At 39.9% G+C, this 15,783-nt stretch overlaps 2 protein-coding genes across 5 annotated transcripts in view; one reads left to right on the forward strand and one right to left on the reverse strand.

Moving 5' to 3' along the window:
• Positions 1-12,669, reverse strand: TRMT6 (tRNA methyltransferase 6 non-catalytic subunit). Of its 2 annotated transcripts, XM_035552834.2 has the most exons (11): positions 12,467-12,669; positions 11,483-11,610; positions 10,962-11,071; positions 8,314-8,405; positions 8,143-8,226; positions 6,954-7,078; positions 5,412-5,776; positions 5,117-5,202; positions 2,218-2,320; positions 2,048-2,134; positions 1-802 (listed from the first exon to the last, which is right to left on the reverse strand). In XM_035552834.2, exons 1-11 carry the CDS (start codon positions 12,652-12,654, stop codon positions 629-631), a joined length of 1,542 nt encoding a protein of 513 aa, XP_035408727.2. In that variant the 5' UTR covers positions 12,655-12,669; the 3' UTR covers positions 1-628. The 2 variants fall into 2 exon arrangements, with proteins under 2 accessions (XP_035408727.2, XP_050565431.1); XM_050709474.1 differs by lacking the exons at positions 10,962-11,071; positions 12,467-12,669 and having other exon boundaries at positions 11,483-11,612.
• Positions 12,649-15,783, forward strand: part of MCM8 (minichromosome maintenance 8 homologous recombination repair factor) — a 19,209-nt gene continuing 16,074 nt past the window's right edge. For 2 of the 3 annotated variants that reach the window (XR_004779647.2, XM_035552831.2), the window contains exons 1-5: positions 12,812-13,444; positions 13,606-13,680; positions 14,184-14,266; positions 14,444-14,593; positions 15,323-15,426. Coding sequence is in view for 2 of the 3 variants with exons in the window: in XM_035552831.2 (XP_035408724.1) it covers positions 13,303-13,444; positions 13,606-13,680; positions 14,184-14,266; positions 14,444-14,593; positions 15,323-15,426 (554 nt within the window). In the remaining variant the exon portion in view is untranslated. Of the gene's footprint in view, positions 12,772-12,811; positions 13,445-13,605; positions 13,681-14,183; positions 14,267-14,443; positions 14,594-15,322; positions 15,427-15,783 lie in introns of those variants that run through there. The other variant, XM_035552832.2, reaches the window with a different exon arrangement.

The raw sequence follows: 15,783 nt of genomic DNA on the forward strand, positions 1-15,783 counted from the left end.
CACTGTTTAAATATTTGGTATTTAATTTATGAACGTACACTTTCTCCCGTATTTATTTCAGGACACGTGGAGTCATGCTGTAAAGTTCTGGTATTCTCTTTCTATTGTTCCTTTGGAAAGAAAAATGCATGATTTTTACCATTTATTCCACTTCCTTAGATTACTGAACATTGCAGGTTTCAGTATCCGAAGAAGGAGGAGACCACTACACAGAACATTTACCCTGGTGCTGTTCTGAGAAAATGGAAGCTAAATTATGTGGGTTGATTCGGACTCAACTTTTTTAATCATATCCACTTTTGGCACCAAACAAAAAGAGTGCTTTCACTGATGCTTTGTCTTATCTCCGTGTTAACTTCTCATCCTGAACACCAGAAGGTCTTTTTGAAGTTAGAGTGCTTTCAGTGTGGTGTTGGACACAGGCTTGCTTCCACGGGTTTTTCTTCTCATTCTGAGCATGTAAACTGGTAGAGAGAGAGGCGATTCTCCCTACCGCACAATTCTGCTTTTTGCTGACAGATGTATGACAGGTACTGTTCCTGTGCTGTCAAGAGCACAGAAAGTGTATTTGTTATTTTACTAACCATGTATCTCCTGAGATCTAAAAAACAAATCAATTCTTCAAATGTTAACACTGAAGGTCTTGAACTTTGCATCTTTTAGATGATGGCTCTTCCATCTTCAGTGCTTCTAAATTACTGAAATCAGATTTGCCCTTATCCAGCACAACAGTTATACCAGACAGAAGGTACCCTCCACCTCCGCTCATTGTCAGTTTTGGATGGCTTCGATCTGGTAAGACCTTTAAGACAGAACAAAACAAAACCCAAAATAAACATCTGTGAAGAGTCATGCTTATACGTGCACATCAAATTGTGTAATTTAAGCTTACAGTATAAGATGAAGGGTTTTTTCCCCAGCCACCGTAACACACAGACATTTGAAAAGTGCGTTTATTTGGAAGGGCAAGGTATCTGCATATCAGCAGCCAGTTACAGAAACACCTAAGAACACAGGCTACTGTATTGCTGACTGCTTTGGCATAGTGTTTCCAGCAGAATAACAAATTCAAGGCATGAGACACCTGAAAGTCTCGTTAATGTGTTCAGAACTCACGTACTTAGCAAGAAACCACAAGCGGTCTAACATACCAGCATTCATTAATAAAGATTGCAGGGGCAGAACTGGAAATTACTTTATGTACCTACTGCTAATGTAAGACAGCAATGAACCAGCACTTCCAGCTACATTATACTTTTCGGTTATCCTCTGTTTTGCTTCCTCCTTCCTTTGACTACCATCACAGGTCTAAGCTGACACAGATACGTTCAGGAGATGGTGCTGTACAGTTCCGAGCTAGGCTTTCCTAATATTTGCACAGTATTGCACCCAAACATAGCAAACCTTGCCAAGCCTAACTTGCATGCAGGTCTCCAGCCATGGACCTCACAATCACTCCTAATTTACTTGGCTTATTAACAGCCAGTAACGGTGGCCACCCTTGACTTACATCATCCTCTATATAATAATTCCTTACGGACTCCAGAAGCCTATGGGTGAGGAACAAGCCAATATAATGTAAGAACCTCATCAGAGGGGGTGAGCTACTTACAAATCACATGCTTCTGCTCTTCCTACTTGAGAGGGAACTCCACACTATAAACATCTTGTTCAAAGTTAGTCAAATTGACATTTTTCACAATGGAGATGTTCCTAGACCTGAAACTTCTGGTTACTCCAGTTCCAGGAACTGTGTTGTGTGAAGACACTGACTTTGGAAGCCATCACCGTTCTTACGCTACAGAAATCTTTTAAGCTATAAAACCAGCTGGAAATTAATAAACAATTGTCATATTTTGCTACACCTCTCATATACTACAATAGATTTACACATTAAAATTCTTCAGAGCATTTTCCTCACTACTCTCAGGTAAACAAATGCATGAGCTTGTACATAATTTCAATCAATCCAAAAAAAATTTTTCATTAGGTTGTTTTGCTTCCCTGACTTCATGCAGTTCTGACAGCCGCTTACTGTAATCCTTACCTGGTAGTTTCGTAGCCAGGTTTCAGACAATTTTAGGTTAATAACACCGCCTCTTTCTCTCAGTTTTGTGTAACACTCTAATAAGGGCTTAAGAAAAGAAATGATAGGTTATACAGCAAAATAGTCTCAGACTTAAAGTAATAATAGCTAGAGTAACGTACTGGATTTACCTCTTTATACTGGCAGTAGACAACAAAAGGCCTTGAAGGAGCAACAAACTCCAATAAAGAAAGTAATAAAGGAGTGGGATGAAACTTGCTGGCTACAATTAAGCTGTAAAAGAAATTTCATGCACATTAGTCTTCTGCTTCTAAAACCTATTCATCAAGTGACATTTTCTCCTACTTAGCTCTGAGCATCAATTACAGCTTAAATGTTGCTAATCAGCATGTTTTCATGGCTCTAACAACTCCCCAAATACAAAAACAAATCATGATTTCCTGCTTGCATAATTAAGAGGATTAAAAAGCTTGTTTTCTAAAATGCCATATATTAAATACATTGCAGAAGCACTCAGTTCAGCTGTTTTGAACTCCACAATAATTCTTATAACCCCCAAAACTTGAATGCTCCTTTTTCTACCCTGAGACCACTGTCAAAATAGAAGTTAAGTTTTGTGATTGCGAGTTGTTCCTTAGAAAGTAACCTCAACCATGTTTCTTTAACCTGGGTCATCTTCATAAAACCCATGTTTTTGATACGTTATTATTTAAAGAGAAAATGATTCCGTAATGGACATGACTAAAGATCGTTTAAAAAGAATTTGTCCTTGACAACTTAAAGGCTTCATATTTTATTCTTTATCATAGTTTTAATATCATAGCGTAACTTGTGTTTACAGATGCTTGAGATTCCCTACAGATAGCCAGAATTTTAATTAAAAAATCACCACAAAACTAGAAAGATTAAGATGGTCAGGAAATAGTTAAAATTCAAATAGTTAATAATTTGTAATTGCACAAACAGAATAGCTTAATGAAACTGGAGTATATGTTTACATTTATATACAAAGACCTGTCAATCAACAGCTGCTCTCAGCATTGAATACACTGCCAAACTTGTCTAACAAAATGGAGGTAAAAGTTGATGTTCGATTTTTTTTTTTAAAAACAAAGTGAGACAATTATTTTTACAGTTGTTTACATTTTGACTTCCTGCTGGACAGAGCTTTTGCACGGTACAGGTTTCCCTCAAATCCAAATTTCAAAAAATTTGTGCTCAGTAATTATCCAAGAGAACTATAAAGAAAAAAAGACTCCAAACCATATTCCAGAAGGGTTAGAGTACTGCGCTGACACCGAAAGGAGCTCTGCCAGACAAGAGGCAGGTAAGTGAGAGATGAGGGAGAATGTGAAAAATCAAATTATGGTCTCTCGTGTGGCAGCACATATTGCTGTCAGCGGGTAGTCTGGCCAGTCTCAAAATTAATATAATGAGTGAGAGGGGGGGAAGGAGGAGGTGGAGGAAGGACAGGGAAGGGTACAGAGAAGGTGTGTGGTCTAATTCTGAACACATGGAGTGTCTATAAACCAATTTCCACTTTCATAGTATCAGAAAAATGTAACGGTCCATCGCTGCCTAGTCCTTTAAAACCAAACTAAACTGAAATAACATCCATAATGAATGCCTTCCTTTTTCCCCCCTCAAAGACCTACAACAGACTTCAGCTGTCACGAATGGAGTTGAACAAATAGTCTAGTACAAGTACAGCAGAGAAGAAATAAATTTTATTAACTGTATCTTCCGCCTTGAGTAGTAAATATTATTAAAGTCAGGGCCTCAAGAACCAATCCTCCTAAAGCTGGTGTTCATCTTCACCTGACTACCAGTCTCTTTACTCTGACAATGTCTTATCTCCCTGCCTACGATCTTAAACAGTTTTTACCTATCCTTTCCCCCTTTCTCTCTTGCAACACAACACAGAATCCTGACTTCCTGGCCTGCTTTTACTCACCTGCCACCGAAGTGGTTAGTTTGAAGCACTTCTTTATTCCGTGCCAATTTCTCCTGCCTTAGCAGCACATACCCTGTGGACGTTGACCTAAACAAATGGTGGCCTATAAATGGCAGATGACTAAAGAAAGGCGCTCCTGACTGAGCCATCTGGGATGCTGCCCTCAGGCATCCATAAGCTTCTCTTTCCCCACCTCATGCTGAAGACTTTCTAGAGGAAGCACTCACTTCAAGTATCTAATTTGTTACAGCGTTCATTCTTTACAAAGGACAAAGAAGAAATATGCAAGTGATTGAAAACAAACGAGCAAGAGACAAAAGACTAATTAGGTGTCCTTGAACTCAAAAATCAACAACCGATAATACTATTGTACACTACAGGAAGAATCAGGTAAAGTCAATTATTAATTTTTGCTTTGTCAGTCCACGCAGAGATTAATTATTATGATAAGTAGAGTGTTAACCATTAAGAAGTTTAATGGTCATCTGCAGGCATCATCAGGGTGCTGCTGCTGGCAAACTGATACGCAGTACTTTTTAGAAAGGTCCTTTACCATCGTATTTCTTCAGAGAACACAGAGTGACCTGTCTGTGCACCTTCATAGAAAACCCTATTTCTACCACCTACCCATACCAGATGAAACATACTGAAATACATACGAGCACTAGATATTAAATCATCATGCAAAATTATTTGTTGGGAAAAACCAATCCTGGCTAATGCAGGTAAAATGCATTCGTATTTGTTTTTTTTCTGTGTAAGAAAATAAAAAGTTTCATTTTTATCAAGTATAGTTCCAATTTATTAAACTTATGACCTCAAATTCCATTTTGGCAAATAGAAAAGACTTACTTATTTTTAAAAATGTTTATTCATACCTAATCAGGAAACCTCACTTTTTGATCAGGAAAATTCAAACCCATTAAAAGACAGAAAAAAATCTCAACTGGTAAGAACCAAACAAGACCCAAGCCACATCTAGGTTAACTGCTAGCTACTACATATTAAGAAAAAAATAGGCTATTTTAAAAACTAAGCTTTTATTCATTTCAAAGGCAATTATTTTCTGTAGATGTGTTTTCAACCAGAACACCTTTCCAACCACAAACACTTACCCATCCGCGTTCTTCTCTCTCAAGAGAGCAGCAGCTTCTATTAGCTTTTTCCTTCTCTCCCACTGTTTTCTTTGTTTTTCCCGAACCTTTGAACAATGAAACAAATATTTTGCACTTTAAAATGGTAATCACTATAGCACGGGTTGAATTTTCATTTTGTGCACCTGAGACGGCTCAATGTAAGGCAACTTTCAGAAGTCAATTTTAACACCTCAGTAAGCTAATGTTTCGGCATGTCTGAAATCAGCCAAATCATATGAACATTGTAAAAAATAGCCATAATAAACATTCTTACATTTTCTTTATTATCTTTTTCTTTGTTATCTTTAAATTCTACATCTTCAGCATTAATGTCCATTGTTTCTTGCTCTTCTGTTTGGTTGACCTCCATAGCTGTGGCAGTAATAGATTCCTCTTCTGTTTCCTGTATAGAAGTCTGCTTCTCATCAGTCAGTCCATTGCTTTCTTCTTCCACTAGTGCATTATCTTCAAATTCTGAAGGTAGCATCTCTGTAGAAAACGTCCCAGAGAGAAGACTGTCCACTTTGCTGAGAGGAAATTCATGAAGATTATTGAAAAAAAGTTTTGGAAACCCAAAACAACTGGTGGCAGCTCTAACAGGTCCCCCTCCTGGATACATCTGAATAATGGATCCATAGCCTATGAAAGCCAAAGAATCAAAAACATAGTTACCGGAGAGTCAGAAGTTCTGGGATCAATGAAAATACATTTAAAAACAGGTAAGCAAATTGTCTTATCTTAATCTAACCATCAAATTTAAACACATCTCAAGGTGGAAATGTTTATTGGAAGGACAGCAGTTACTGCAAATTTAAAGGACAAGGTAACTCAAAGACCATGCATGTATTAAACATATTTAGAATCTGCACAGAATATGTGAGCAGTGACAAATTGTTAGAGAAACTAATTTAGTTTAGAATTAAAAAGACAGGTTTTCTGTAGTATTTCTTTCTTATAACTATTGAGTGGTTTTGTCAAAAAGTAAAAGCTAATTTAAATAGTAAACATATCAACAAGAACTTTTCAATAGTTATCCTGTAATTGCAATATAGTTCATTTACTTCAGAAATTAACCCTATGCACAAAGTTTCCTGTAACAAAAGCAATTTATAGTATAACTGCCTGTGTGCTTTTCAGCCAACAGACAGCTCATCTGGGTGCACAACACTACATCACACTTCCTACCTTTCCAGGCTTCTGGAATATAATTGTCACCTCTGTCTAGTATCTTTGAATGATTTGAGATGAAACTAGTTAACTGAGTTTGAGAAATAAATGCAAGTCAAACTTCTCCTAGAAGAAAATGTCATATATTATTCACGAAAATGTCATATATTGCTTTTAAAAATACACATTTTGCTGATGCTAAATGTCTAGCACAGTGAGCTAGATGAGTGACAACACTTGCAGTGCTGTGGGCTGTCTGGATTCCAGTGTTACCACTCCCATTTTCTGCCATTCCTTCCTCTCTTCCCAAGTCCTTGAGAACAATCTGCATACAAGCTCCTTGTAGCCTTTTCTGGACGTCTTTATGCTAACACAAGACTGACACTAAAATGGAACTACATACAACAGACTTTAAATTTCATGTTTTTTAAAATAGCAAATAATAAATGCAACTGAAATACGCAAAACACAACTCCCTCCAATGGAAATACAATTATGCCTTTGAATACTGGAGACAGTCCAAGCAGATTTTGAAAACTGAGAAATGATTTTGTAGTAGTGCCTTTTAAAAGTATCAAAACCAAATGTACTTCTTAAGTTTCACATAAGCCCTCATTTTGTATGTTGCTAAAGCTACTGTATTACTCACCTCCCATTCGCTCCATCACAGCGCCCAGCACCAGGCCTGCACATGTTTCCATTACAATCATTTTGTTGCCAGCACGGATGTTTCCTAAAGTCAGCATCTGGGCTAGAGTGTCATAACGCAAATGGCTAGAAAACAGAAAGTTTTAAGAAACATCAAATCAGTTTTCTTAGAGTTAGAAAAATAGTGTTAACAGAGTTACAGCGTTGGTGGGTAAGTGAAGAGCAATGGACGTCATCTACTTGGACTTGTGCAAAGCATTTGGCACAGGCTGCCCAGAGAAGCTGTGGATGCCCCATCCCTGGAGGTGTTCAAGGCCAGGCTGGATGGGGCTTTGGGCAGCCTGGTCTGGTGGGAGGCCTTCTTTAAGGTCCCGTCCAACCCAACGAGTCTATGATCTTCAGTTATTCTGCAGCAGTACACACTGCCTGCAATCCCAGACCAAAACCCGTCTACTGACTGCAGTATACACGCACTGAAGAGACTCGGTGATGGCCAAGGAACTTACAACTATTCTTAACACATAATTGAAGTCAAATGCAGGAGGCTGGGGAAAGAAGGAAAAAGGTTTGAGAAGCCTTGAAAAAAATGCTCTTTAGTTTAGTCTCAATATTTTAGGTCAACTTTTCCTACTTAAAAAAACATAAATCCGTCCATCTTAAACAACGTCTGGAACAAGTTATCTAATTCAGGTAGGTAAAAAAATAAATGCATGTAGATCTCTACCTGCTCCCCTCTAATGTTATCCACGTGTTTTTAAATTCTGGAGGTTTCTGACTGAAGAAGATTTGATTCTTTAACATGTTGAATATTAAAATTCCTGTTTTGGGTAGGTGGATTGTTTTTTGACTGCTAAGCCAGAAAACAGAGACAATATGCAACTGACCAACAGGAGATAAGAGCCCTCTGAAAATGTAAAGAGCCACTGAAGTAGCTAATTACTCAACAGAGGTAATTAGCAAAATGGTGGTGCAAGGAAAATGGTAAAAGCTAATGCTGCGTGCAACATTTTTTTCTTCTTTGCTACAGGAGAACATCGATTAATTTTCTATATCACATTATTTTTCATTAATTTACAGTATTTCCATTAACTGGAAAAAAGTGGTATTATATACTCTGGTATAATACAGGTGTTTTGAAAAATATTAAAATACCTTCATCATTGGAGAAGAGAAACAAAATGAAAACTTACTTAATTTTTCCAGGTTCCCTTGCGTAATACATTGTTGAAAGAATGCGAGTGGATGGTTTTACGATTGTAATAACAGCCTCATACCTGTAAGAAACACACAGTAATAGCCTTGCTTCAAGTCAACAAATTAAAGAACTACTAAATATTTTCCACGTTTTAAAATTCACTTACTTTTTTTTCTTCTTCTTTATGTATTTATCTTGAGCAAATTCTGTTTTGTCTCGGAATGTTGTACTGTTCTCTATTAACTGTTGAACAATTTCCTTAGAAAAGACAATTTATATTTACTACAGCTGGTACGCACTTCTTATTCATTTCACATTTAGTATTGTTTCAAACAAACACAGAAAATATTTTAATCCAGTGTAGGCATGTGTATCATCAAGTTCTACTGACATTAATGGCAGGGTAAAATTCTTCTAATCAACACAGAAAGTGAGGCACTACCCTGACTACGTGCAGGAATCGAACCACACAGAACACTTAGAGGCAGAAGTATAACTATATAATGCTAGTGTAAAAGTGGCAAAACTGAAAATGCTGGTCCTGAAAACAGGGCATACTGGGGGAAGGAAGGACTCCGCTAAGTGCAGAACTAACTTTTGAGAGAGGGCAGACTTGTATGGCCAGAAACGAAGGAAAAGCAGGATCATTCCTTTCAGCAAGTCATTACTTCAGCTCTTACTGGGCAGCCTCAATACCGACATATTGTTATCCCATGCTGAATGTGAAGGAAACTATCCTGCTTCCTCAAGGTGATTAGCTATCTTTAATTACCCTGTATTTAGAATGAGTTACATTCATTAGCAGTTGTTATGGAGCATTGTGCTAGACTCCTATACCAGCTCCTTGCATGATGTCAAACTCTAGCATTTATTTCCTACAGTCCTCTCACTGCCTTCTTCCTCCTCTAACTTCCAGTTCTTCCAGAATTCCCGTTTTTGTTTCCCAATCTCCTCGTTCTAATCTTCTCCCTTTGCCAATCCAACTCCTGTTCCTCACGCTTTCAGGTTCTAGCCAGAGTGAGCATTAAGACCTCCAACAGAATAAAGTAAGATAAAACCTTTCATTTTTCAGGGTTTGTCCGCATGCCTGCGATACAAGAACAAAAGCTGCACAATGCTGTCTTGGTTGTCACAATCAAAATAATTTGACTGATACAATCATATGTTCCTATAAACACGTATGAGGAACAATAGTGTAATCTGGCCTAATAGCAATGCGGAGAGGGTGCTGGTGGGGAATGCCAAAAGGATTATTTTCAACATGGACATTGCTCCTCCTGTTGCACTTTGAGAACTTGCTCCAAATATATTGGTGCCAGTACTTCTCCCTTGCTCTTTTTCAAGCCATTATCTCTTAAAGTGCTTCAGACATTTAGGATGTATTATTACAGGGGTGTATCAGCATATCATTCCTTCTTTGCCTTATTCTTGGAAGAGTTAAATGCAGCATCTACTTTTTTCCAGTAAAATTTAGTGAAGAAACTGGGGAATATTTCTGTAGGGCAAGCACAAGAAGCCAAAGGGAAGGTGTGGCGCTCTGCAGTACCCCAGGAATACCTACCAGTTTATGCCTGTAGCCTTACACTACACACCTATCCCTCAGGACCTGGGAATAATTTGGGAAGGTGATGGGCAATGAGACCCCACTAACACTGAGGCTGCTTTAATTCAAAGAGCAATCATCTTGCAATTAAGCCTGCATCACAAACACGTGCCATTCACAAACACGAATTCAAATGCGACCAGACATTCACAGTGCTAATATAACAGTCTGAAATGAATGTTCAGCTACAGTTAATTAACAAAGCAGGCTATTTTAATAGCCTAAATTAACAGTATGGTAGACGAATGGCACAGACATGTTGAGGACAAAGAAAGGAGTGATCTTTTGCCACAGATAATGAGAACTGACAGAAAATGTCCAAGCTATCAGACTGATTAGTACATTCTTATCAAAGAGAGAATGCCAAGAGCAGCACAACCACGTAAACAAGAGGAAATACCATTCTGGACTCCTCAGACCCATCCATTATTAAGCAGGCAAAAGCAGAACAGCTGCTTCAAGTAGCAGCAGCACACAGCAAGATGCAAAGAGACGAACTTGATGTAAGCATGAGCGATTTCTTATCTTTACTAGAAAGGGTAAACCAAAGATGAGAGAGAATTTCGACTGATAACATGTGCAGAACAGAACTTACTGCTGGGGTTTCTTAACATGTTAGAAGGCCTCACTTTTTGCTGGTTAAGTGTGGGGTAAAAACCAATGTCTTTTCTAACGGGACTGCTCTCTTGGGAATATTCTTAGCTTTTAAGGTGCAGATAAAAGACACGCGTCACTGTTTGGTGGGTACCACCTAGAAGCACGCTGCTAGTGTGCTTGTTACACAGTGTTATTAGTTAAGGGTTCTGCGATCCTTCACTACACCTTTGACAGTTATATTATTGTGAAATTTGAATACGTCTGCAATACAGAAATAACATTTTGAATCTTATGAAGAAACCAAATTAAAAGGTGATTACGTATATTAGGTTTCCTTAATGATTAATACTCCTTTTATGTCTGTTATGACTTGTGATACAGTAAGAAGTCATTCTTGCCTCTCTACTGACAAAGTTGCCAACCTTACATGAAGTTTTCTCTGAAAACAGCCCTCGCGTTCTTGTAAAAACAGATCTTTCGGAAAAACGTGACTTGAGCAGAAGAACAAAGAAAAAGCACTGAAGTTTCTGCACCATTAAAAGAATAGCCTCTTCCATAAACTAAAATATAACCATCAAGGTAGCACAGAAATGACACCAAAACCTTATTTTTACCTGTCCTTTAATACCCTTGTCCTTCAAAGCCTTTATGTCATCATGAGTCAGTTTTTGAGACTTTCCATCGTCAACTATGTTACGATTATCTGTACCTGCTTCTTTTGTTTCTAAAGGAAAAGGATATAGATTTGTAAAAATCTAGCTCTAAATACTTGTAAGTCGGAGAAACACATGATTTTAGTTTCACAGAAAGCAGACTCTCAGCATTAAACCCACATGCTTTGTGGTTTTGCAATGTATCGTGTAAGCAATCAATTAAATGTAATATGTAAAACACACCTCAGCATATATATATTCACCCAAAACAAGGTTCAAATTTTCTCCCATATTAAAAAGTTTATTTGTTACGGGACTAGTGGAACAGCGGATCACGACAAAACCATGCATTTGTGACACAGAATATAAGTAACGTAAGTTAACAAATGATTAATAGAAAGCTTTTCCATCATCTTTGGTCTTATCAAAGAAAACATAATTAGTGCTCGTTCTTCCTAGCATCAGCCACGACTCCGTAATACCTGTGGTAGTTTCTTCCACCTCTCGCCTTGGCTGCAGGTTTCCTCCACTGGTTACTTCAAACGTAGTCCCATAAATATGTCCGATGGCATTGTCCAGGTAGAACCACTGCTTTTCAAAAATAATTTTTCTGAAACGATAAAAGCGTTAATAACATTAAAAGCATCATTTTAACTACGTCCAAAAGACCACGTGACAGGATCTTAAAACACACAACAGCTGAATATGTGACTTCACACGTGCCACTGCTACCTGAGTCCTTGAGGAAACCAGGACAAGCGTAAGAACTGAAATGCCAGCTACTGCTAACCACAAAACCACATTACACTGACAATGGATAGGAAGAGAACAGAGAACTTAAATCAAGCGCACGGTATGAACAATACATGTTTTCAGTTCAAGAGAAATCTGAAAGTGACCAGTAAAACGTTAGTGTATAGAACATACTTTACACAGCACGATTTTTGACACGATAAAGTCTGAATGCAGCGAGGAATAAAATTAAAATATATAAAGTCTAGGCTGGGTTATATAGGTTAGGAAAAAAAGGTTTTGTCAGCGACATTTACCAAAGTCACTTAATAAAAAATTACCAGTAGTTTAACTTGCTCACGTGAAGTCTATTAATACCTGCCAACGCAGATTTTGATAGAGTGGAAGGGAATTATAAAAGATCCGAAGTGACTAAAAAGAAATTAGAGAAAAATTGCGTGTGTGTGTACTCAATTTTCATTTTGGTGACCTCTCTACGTAGAATATCCAACCCCTGATATTCTGATGATTGTCGTGTGTTCGTGGAGCGGCCTTAATCTCATCGTATTACAGAAAATACAGAATTAACTCAAGTTATTTCAATTCTAACATAAAAGTTCCTTCACTTCCCATGGCAGCATGTCCCTTTCCTTCTCTGTTCTTTCTCTCATGACGGGCGTTTAAACAAAACACAACCCCGGGAGGGGGCCCGCAGCCCCCCTCAGGCCCCTCACCTCCTCCGCAGCACGGCCACCGCCTTGAAGACGTCCCCCCGTTTCAGCACGGCGCACTCCCCCTCGCAGATGCGCGGCCCGGGCCCGGCCGCCATCACCGCCGCCTCCTCCTCCTCCTCCTCCTCCTCCCGCCCGCTGCCCGCACCGGAAGCGCTCCGCCGAGCGCCTTCCGCCGCGCGAGAGCGCATGCCCGCCGCCGCTGCCCGCACGGCTCCATGGCAACGCGGCGTGGAGGGGACGGGGCCGCCGCGCGCTCCGCGGGGATTGGTGGCACGGCCGGAAGTGGCGTTTGGGCGCCAAAGCGGGTGGGCTCCTGAGGGGAGCGGAGGCGGCGGGGGCTGCTCCGTGAGGGCTGAGGGGGACAGGACGCAGGCGGGGCACGGAGCGGCCTCGGGAGGGACGCCCCGGGTCTTGGAGGGTCCCCCTGGGGCTCGGAGAGGGACCCAGGGGCTGGGAGGGGGACCCCAAGTCCTATAAGGCGAACCCCAAGGCCTCGAACGGGGGCCCCAAATCTTGAGCGGGTCCCTCAGGGCTTCGGGGGGTCCCCCCGGGACTTGGGGGCGGACCCCAAGGCTTGGAAGGGGGACCTCGGGGCTGGGAGAGGAACCCAAAATCCTCCTAAGGCCTGGAGTGGGACCCCAAGGCCTCAAACGGGGTCCCCAAATCTTGAGTAGGTCCCTCAGGGCTTGAGGGGGTCCCCTTGGGGCTTGAAGGGGGGCCCCAAAGCTTGGAGGGTCCAGCACACCCCGGGTTCTCGCTCCCAGCCTGGTCAGCAGCAGTAATTTGTGAATTTTCTGCCCATCATCATTGCCCCGAGCCGATGCCCCTAGAGCAAAATGAGCGCGGGTGTCAGAGGAAGGGGGGCTGCCCGGGGGAGAGGCTTCCAGGGGTGGCGAGGTGGGTGGAGAGGAGGATGGCGAGGAGGATGGCGAGGACGAGGAGGACAAAAGGCAGAGTGGAAGAGAATGCCCCAACCTGGTGAGCTGGCTCCTCACTGTTTTCTGGGCAACCTCTTGTGCCTGCTTGTGCGCTGGACAATGGCACTGCTTGCCTTCTGCTGCTCTAAAGAATCACTGACAATAAAATTTCTAAAGTTTTAGTGTCCACATTGTTTTAATCCCCATTTCAATCTCTTTCAGTAACATCTCGACTAGTTCAGTCAACATTGGACCAGTTTATTCCGTATAAGGGCTGGAAACTTTATTTTTCTGAAGGTATTTTTAGACCAAAATTACGTATAGCAAATATCCTATTCTGTTTTTTCTAGAGTGGGTTATAAGTAGAGGGGATAAGTAGAAGAGAAAGCATTTGTGTTTGTTATATGAATGTGATACAGATTTCAATCTGTACGCTGATTATAGCACACTGTAATCTCTGTGGACTCAAAACCTTGGAAAGAAATCTTGAATAGTGTAAAATAAGATCTTTCTTAAGTTGCTCAATTAGGTACATAAAGCATAGAGTCTGTCAAAGGCTGGAATCTCTGTGCCTCTGTTGAACGTTTCCTCCTCTTACGTGCTTGACTTCTGTCGTCCTAGAGACAGCTCTCTTATAACACACCTTGTAACAGGACGTTACTGTGGGACTGTAGAGATCAGTCATCTTCCTCAGTTCTGGAACACAGAAAAAGAACGGAACAAAAATTGCCTTTTCATGTATTTTGTGAAATTGAAATAAGTATTTCTGTCAATTATTAACGTAGTGTGTTTCCGATTAGCTTATGCTGACAAGTCTCCTTTTGTCCTGAAGACTCAAGCCTTTGAAAAATTTTTCATGCAACGCATTGACCTTTATGATAAGGTAAAATATATATATATGTGTGTATATATATATATATTGTTGATGCAGTGACATTAGATAATTTTATTTTCTCTATCAAAGATAATCTCCATCACAGATGTGAAATGTTTATGACGTGATTTGGATGTATTGTGTTTATAATTTGACTTGTATTTGGTAACTTTAAATGTTTTGCAGGATGAAATAGAAAGAAAAGGAAGTATCCTTGTGGATTATAAGGACCTGATAGAAGATAGAGAATTAACTAAATCAATACCAAATGTATCTGCTGAGTTACGGGATATGCCTCAGAAAACATTACAGTGTATGGGTCTAGCAATTCACCAGGTAAATGTGAAGTTCTAATACATGCGATCATACCCCTCATAGTGAAAAGAATCAGGGGGACTTTAAGGCAATTATGATATAAAAATGAATTTCTATGCTATTCTGTGTCATGGAAATCTTTTGTTCAATCAAAACTCAGTAACTTCCATCTCTATGCCATTTCTGTATAGTCTACAAAATCCTGTTTTGGAAATTCTCTGGTCTTAGTGTGTTTTGCTTAGTCGTAGCCAAAACAGTTGGCTAAAACTAAACGTAGATCTAACAGTTATGTCATGGTGACTTCTAATTCCTGTTTTTATCAGTGGGCTGAGAGTTACTTGTCCTATTTATCTGACCTCACACAGAAGAGCTGTGCCTGATGGGTGAGTGGTAAGCAGGTGCAAGAATTCCTGGCTCTGTTCAGTGTCTCTTAAAGGAGTATTTCACTGCTTGTTGAAAGGCAAATTCTCAGGTGCTTTTGTTTTTGTCAAACAAAACTCCGTGCATTGACCAGGATTGAAGACTGTTGTAAACATTCATTTTATAATTCAAGAAACGCAATCTTAAATTCCTTTTAAAATGAATCTTAGAGCTGTTAAGAAGTAGGAGAACACTGTTTAGTGGGACACTGCTGGACAGCAGAGAGCTCTTCAGACTTCACCAGTGGGTCTGACAGTAACCAAACGGTAGCCAGTTGAACCCGTGTTGCAGGGAATATGAAGTTTGTGCCTGCCTTTCTCTTCTGTCTAGGTGCTAACAAAGGACCTTGAAAGGCATGCTGCAGAGCTGCAGGTGCAGGAAGGATTACCGCTTGATGGAGAAGCTGTAATAAATGTGCCTCTCATTCATGCCAGGTAATAGGTGTTGAGTGTTTGTTTTGTTTTCAGGAAGATCCTTTTCCCTCTTCTGTAGTGATCATCAGTGTCCGTGCGTGGTGCTGAAGGCTTATTTATTTAATCAAGAGACTTGACCCTGTGAAGATATTTCCAGAAGAACAGTCTGCGTTTTTATATTTGCAATGACAGAAGCCAAGCTGTCCTGGTGAAGGCAAAGGCAAAAAGAAACCTGCTTATAAGCTGAAGAAACAGTTTATACATCGAGAAGTAACTTAGAAGTAGAGCAACTATTCTGTGAAACATGTATTCGTTAAAAACAGAAATATATTTATATTTCTGATGTTTACTAGGGGAATTAGGAAAGGGTTCAAAAGA

Source organism: Cygnus atratus, chromosome 3 (genome assembly GCF_013377495.2).
Source record: "Cygnus atratus isolate AKBS03 ecotype Queensland, Australia chromosome 3, CAtr_DNAZoo_HiC_assembly, whole genome shotgun sequence".
Taxonomy (NCBI): Eukaryota; Metazoa; Chordata; class Aves; order Anseriformes; family Anatidae; genus Cygnus; species Cygnus atratus.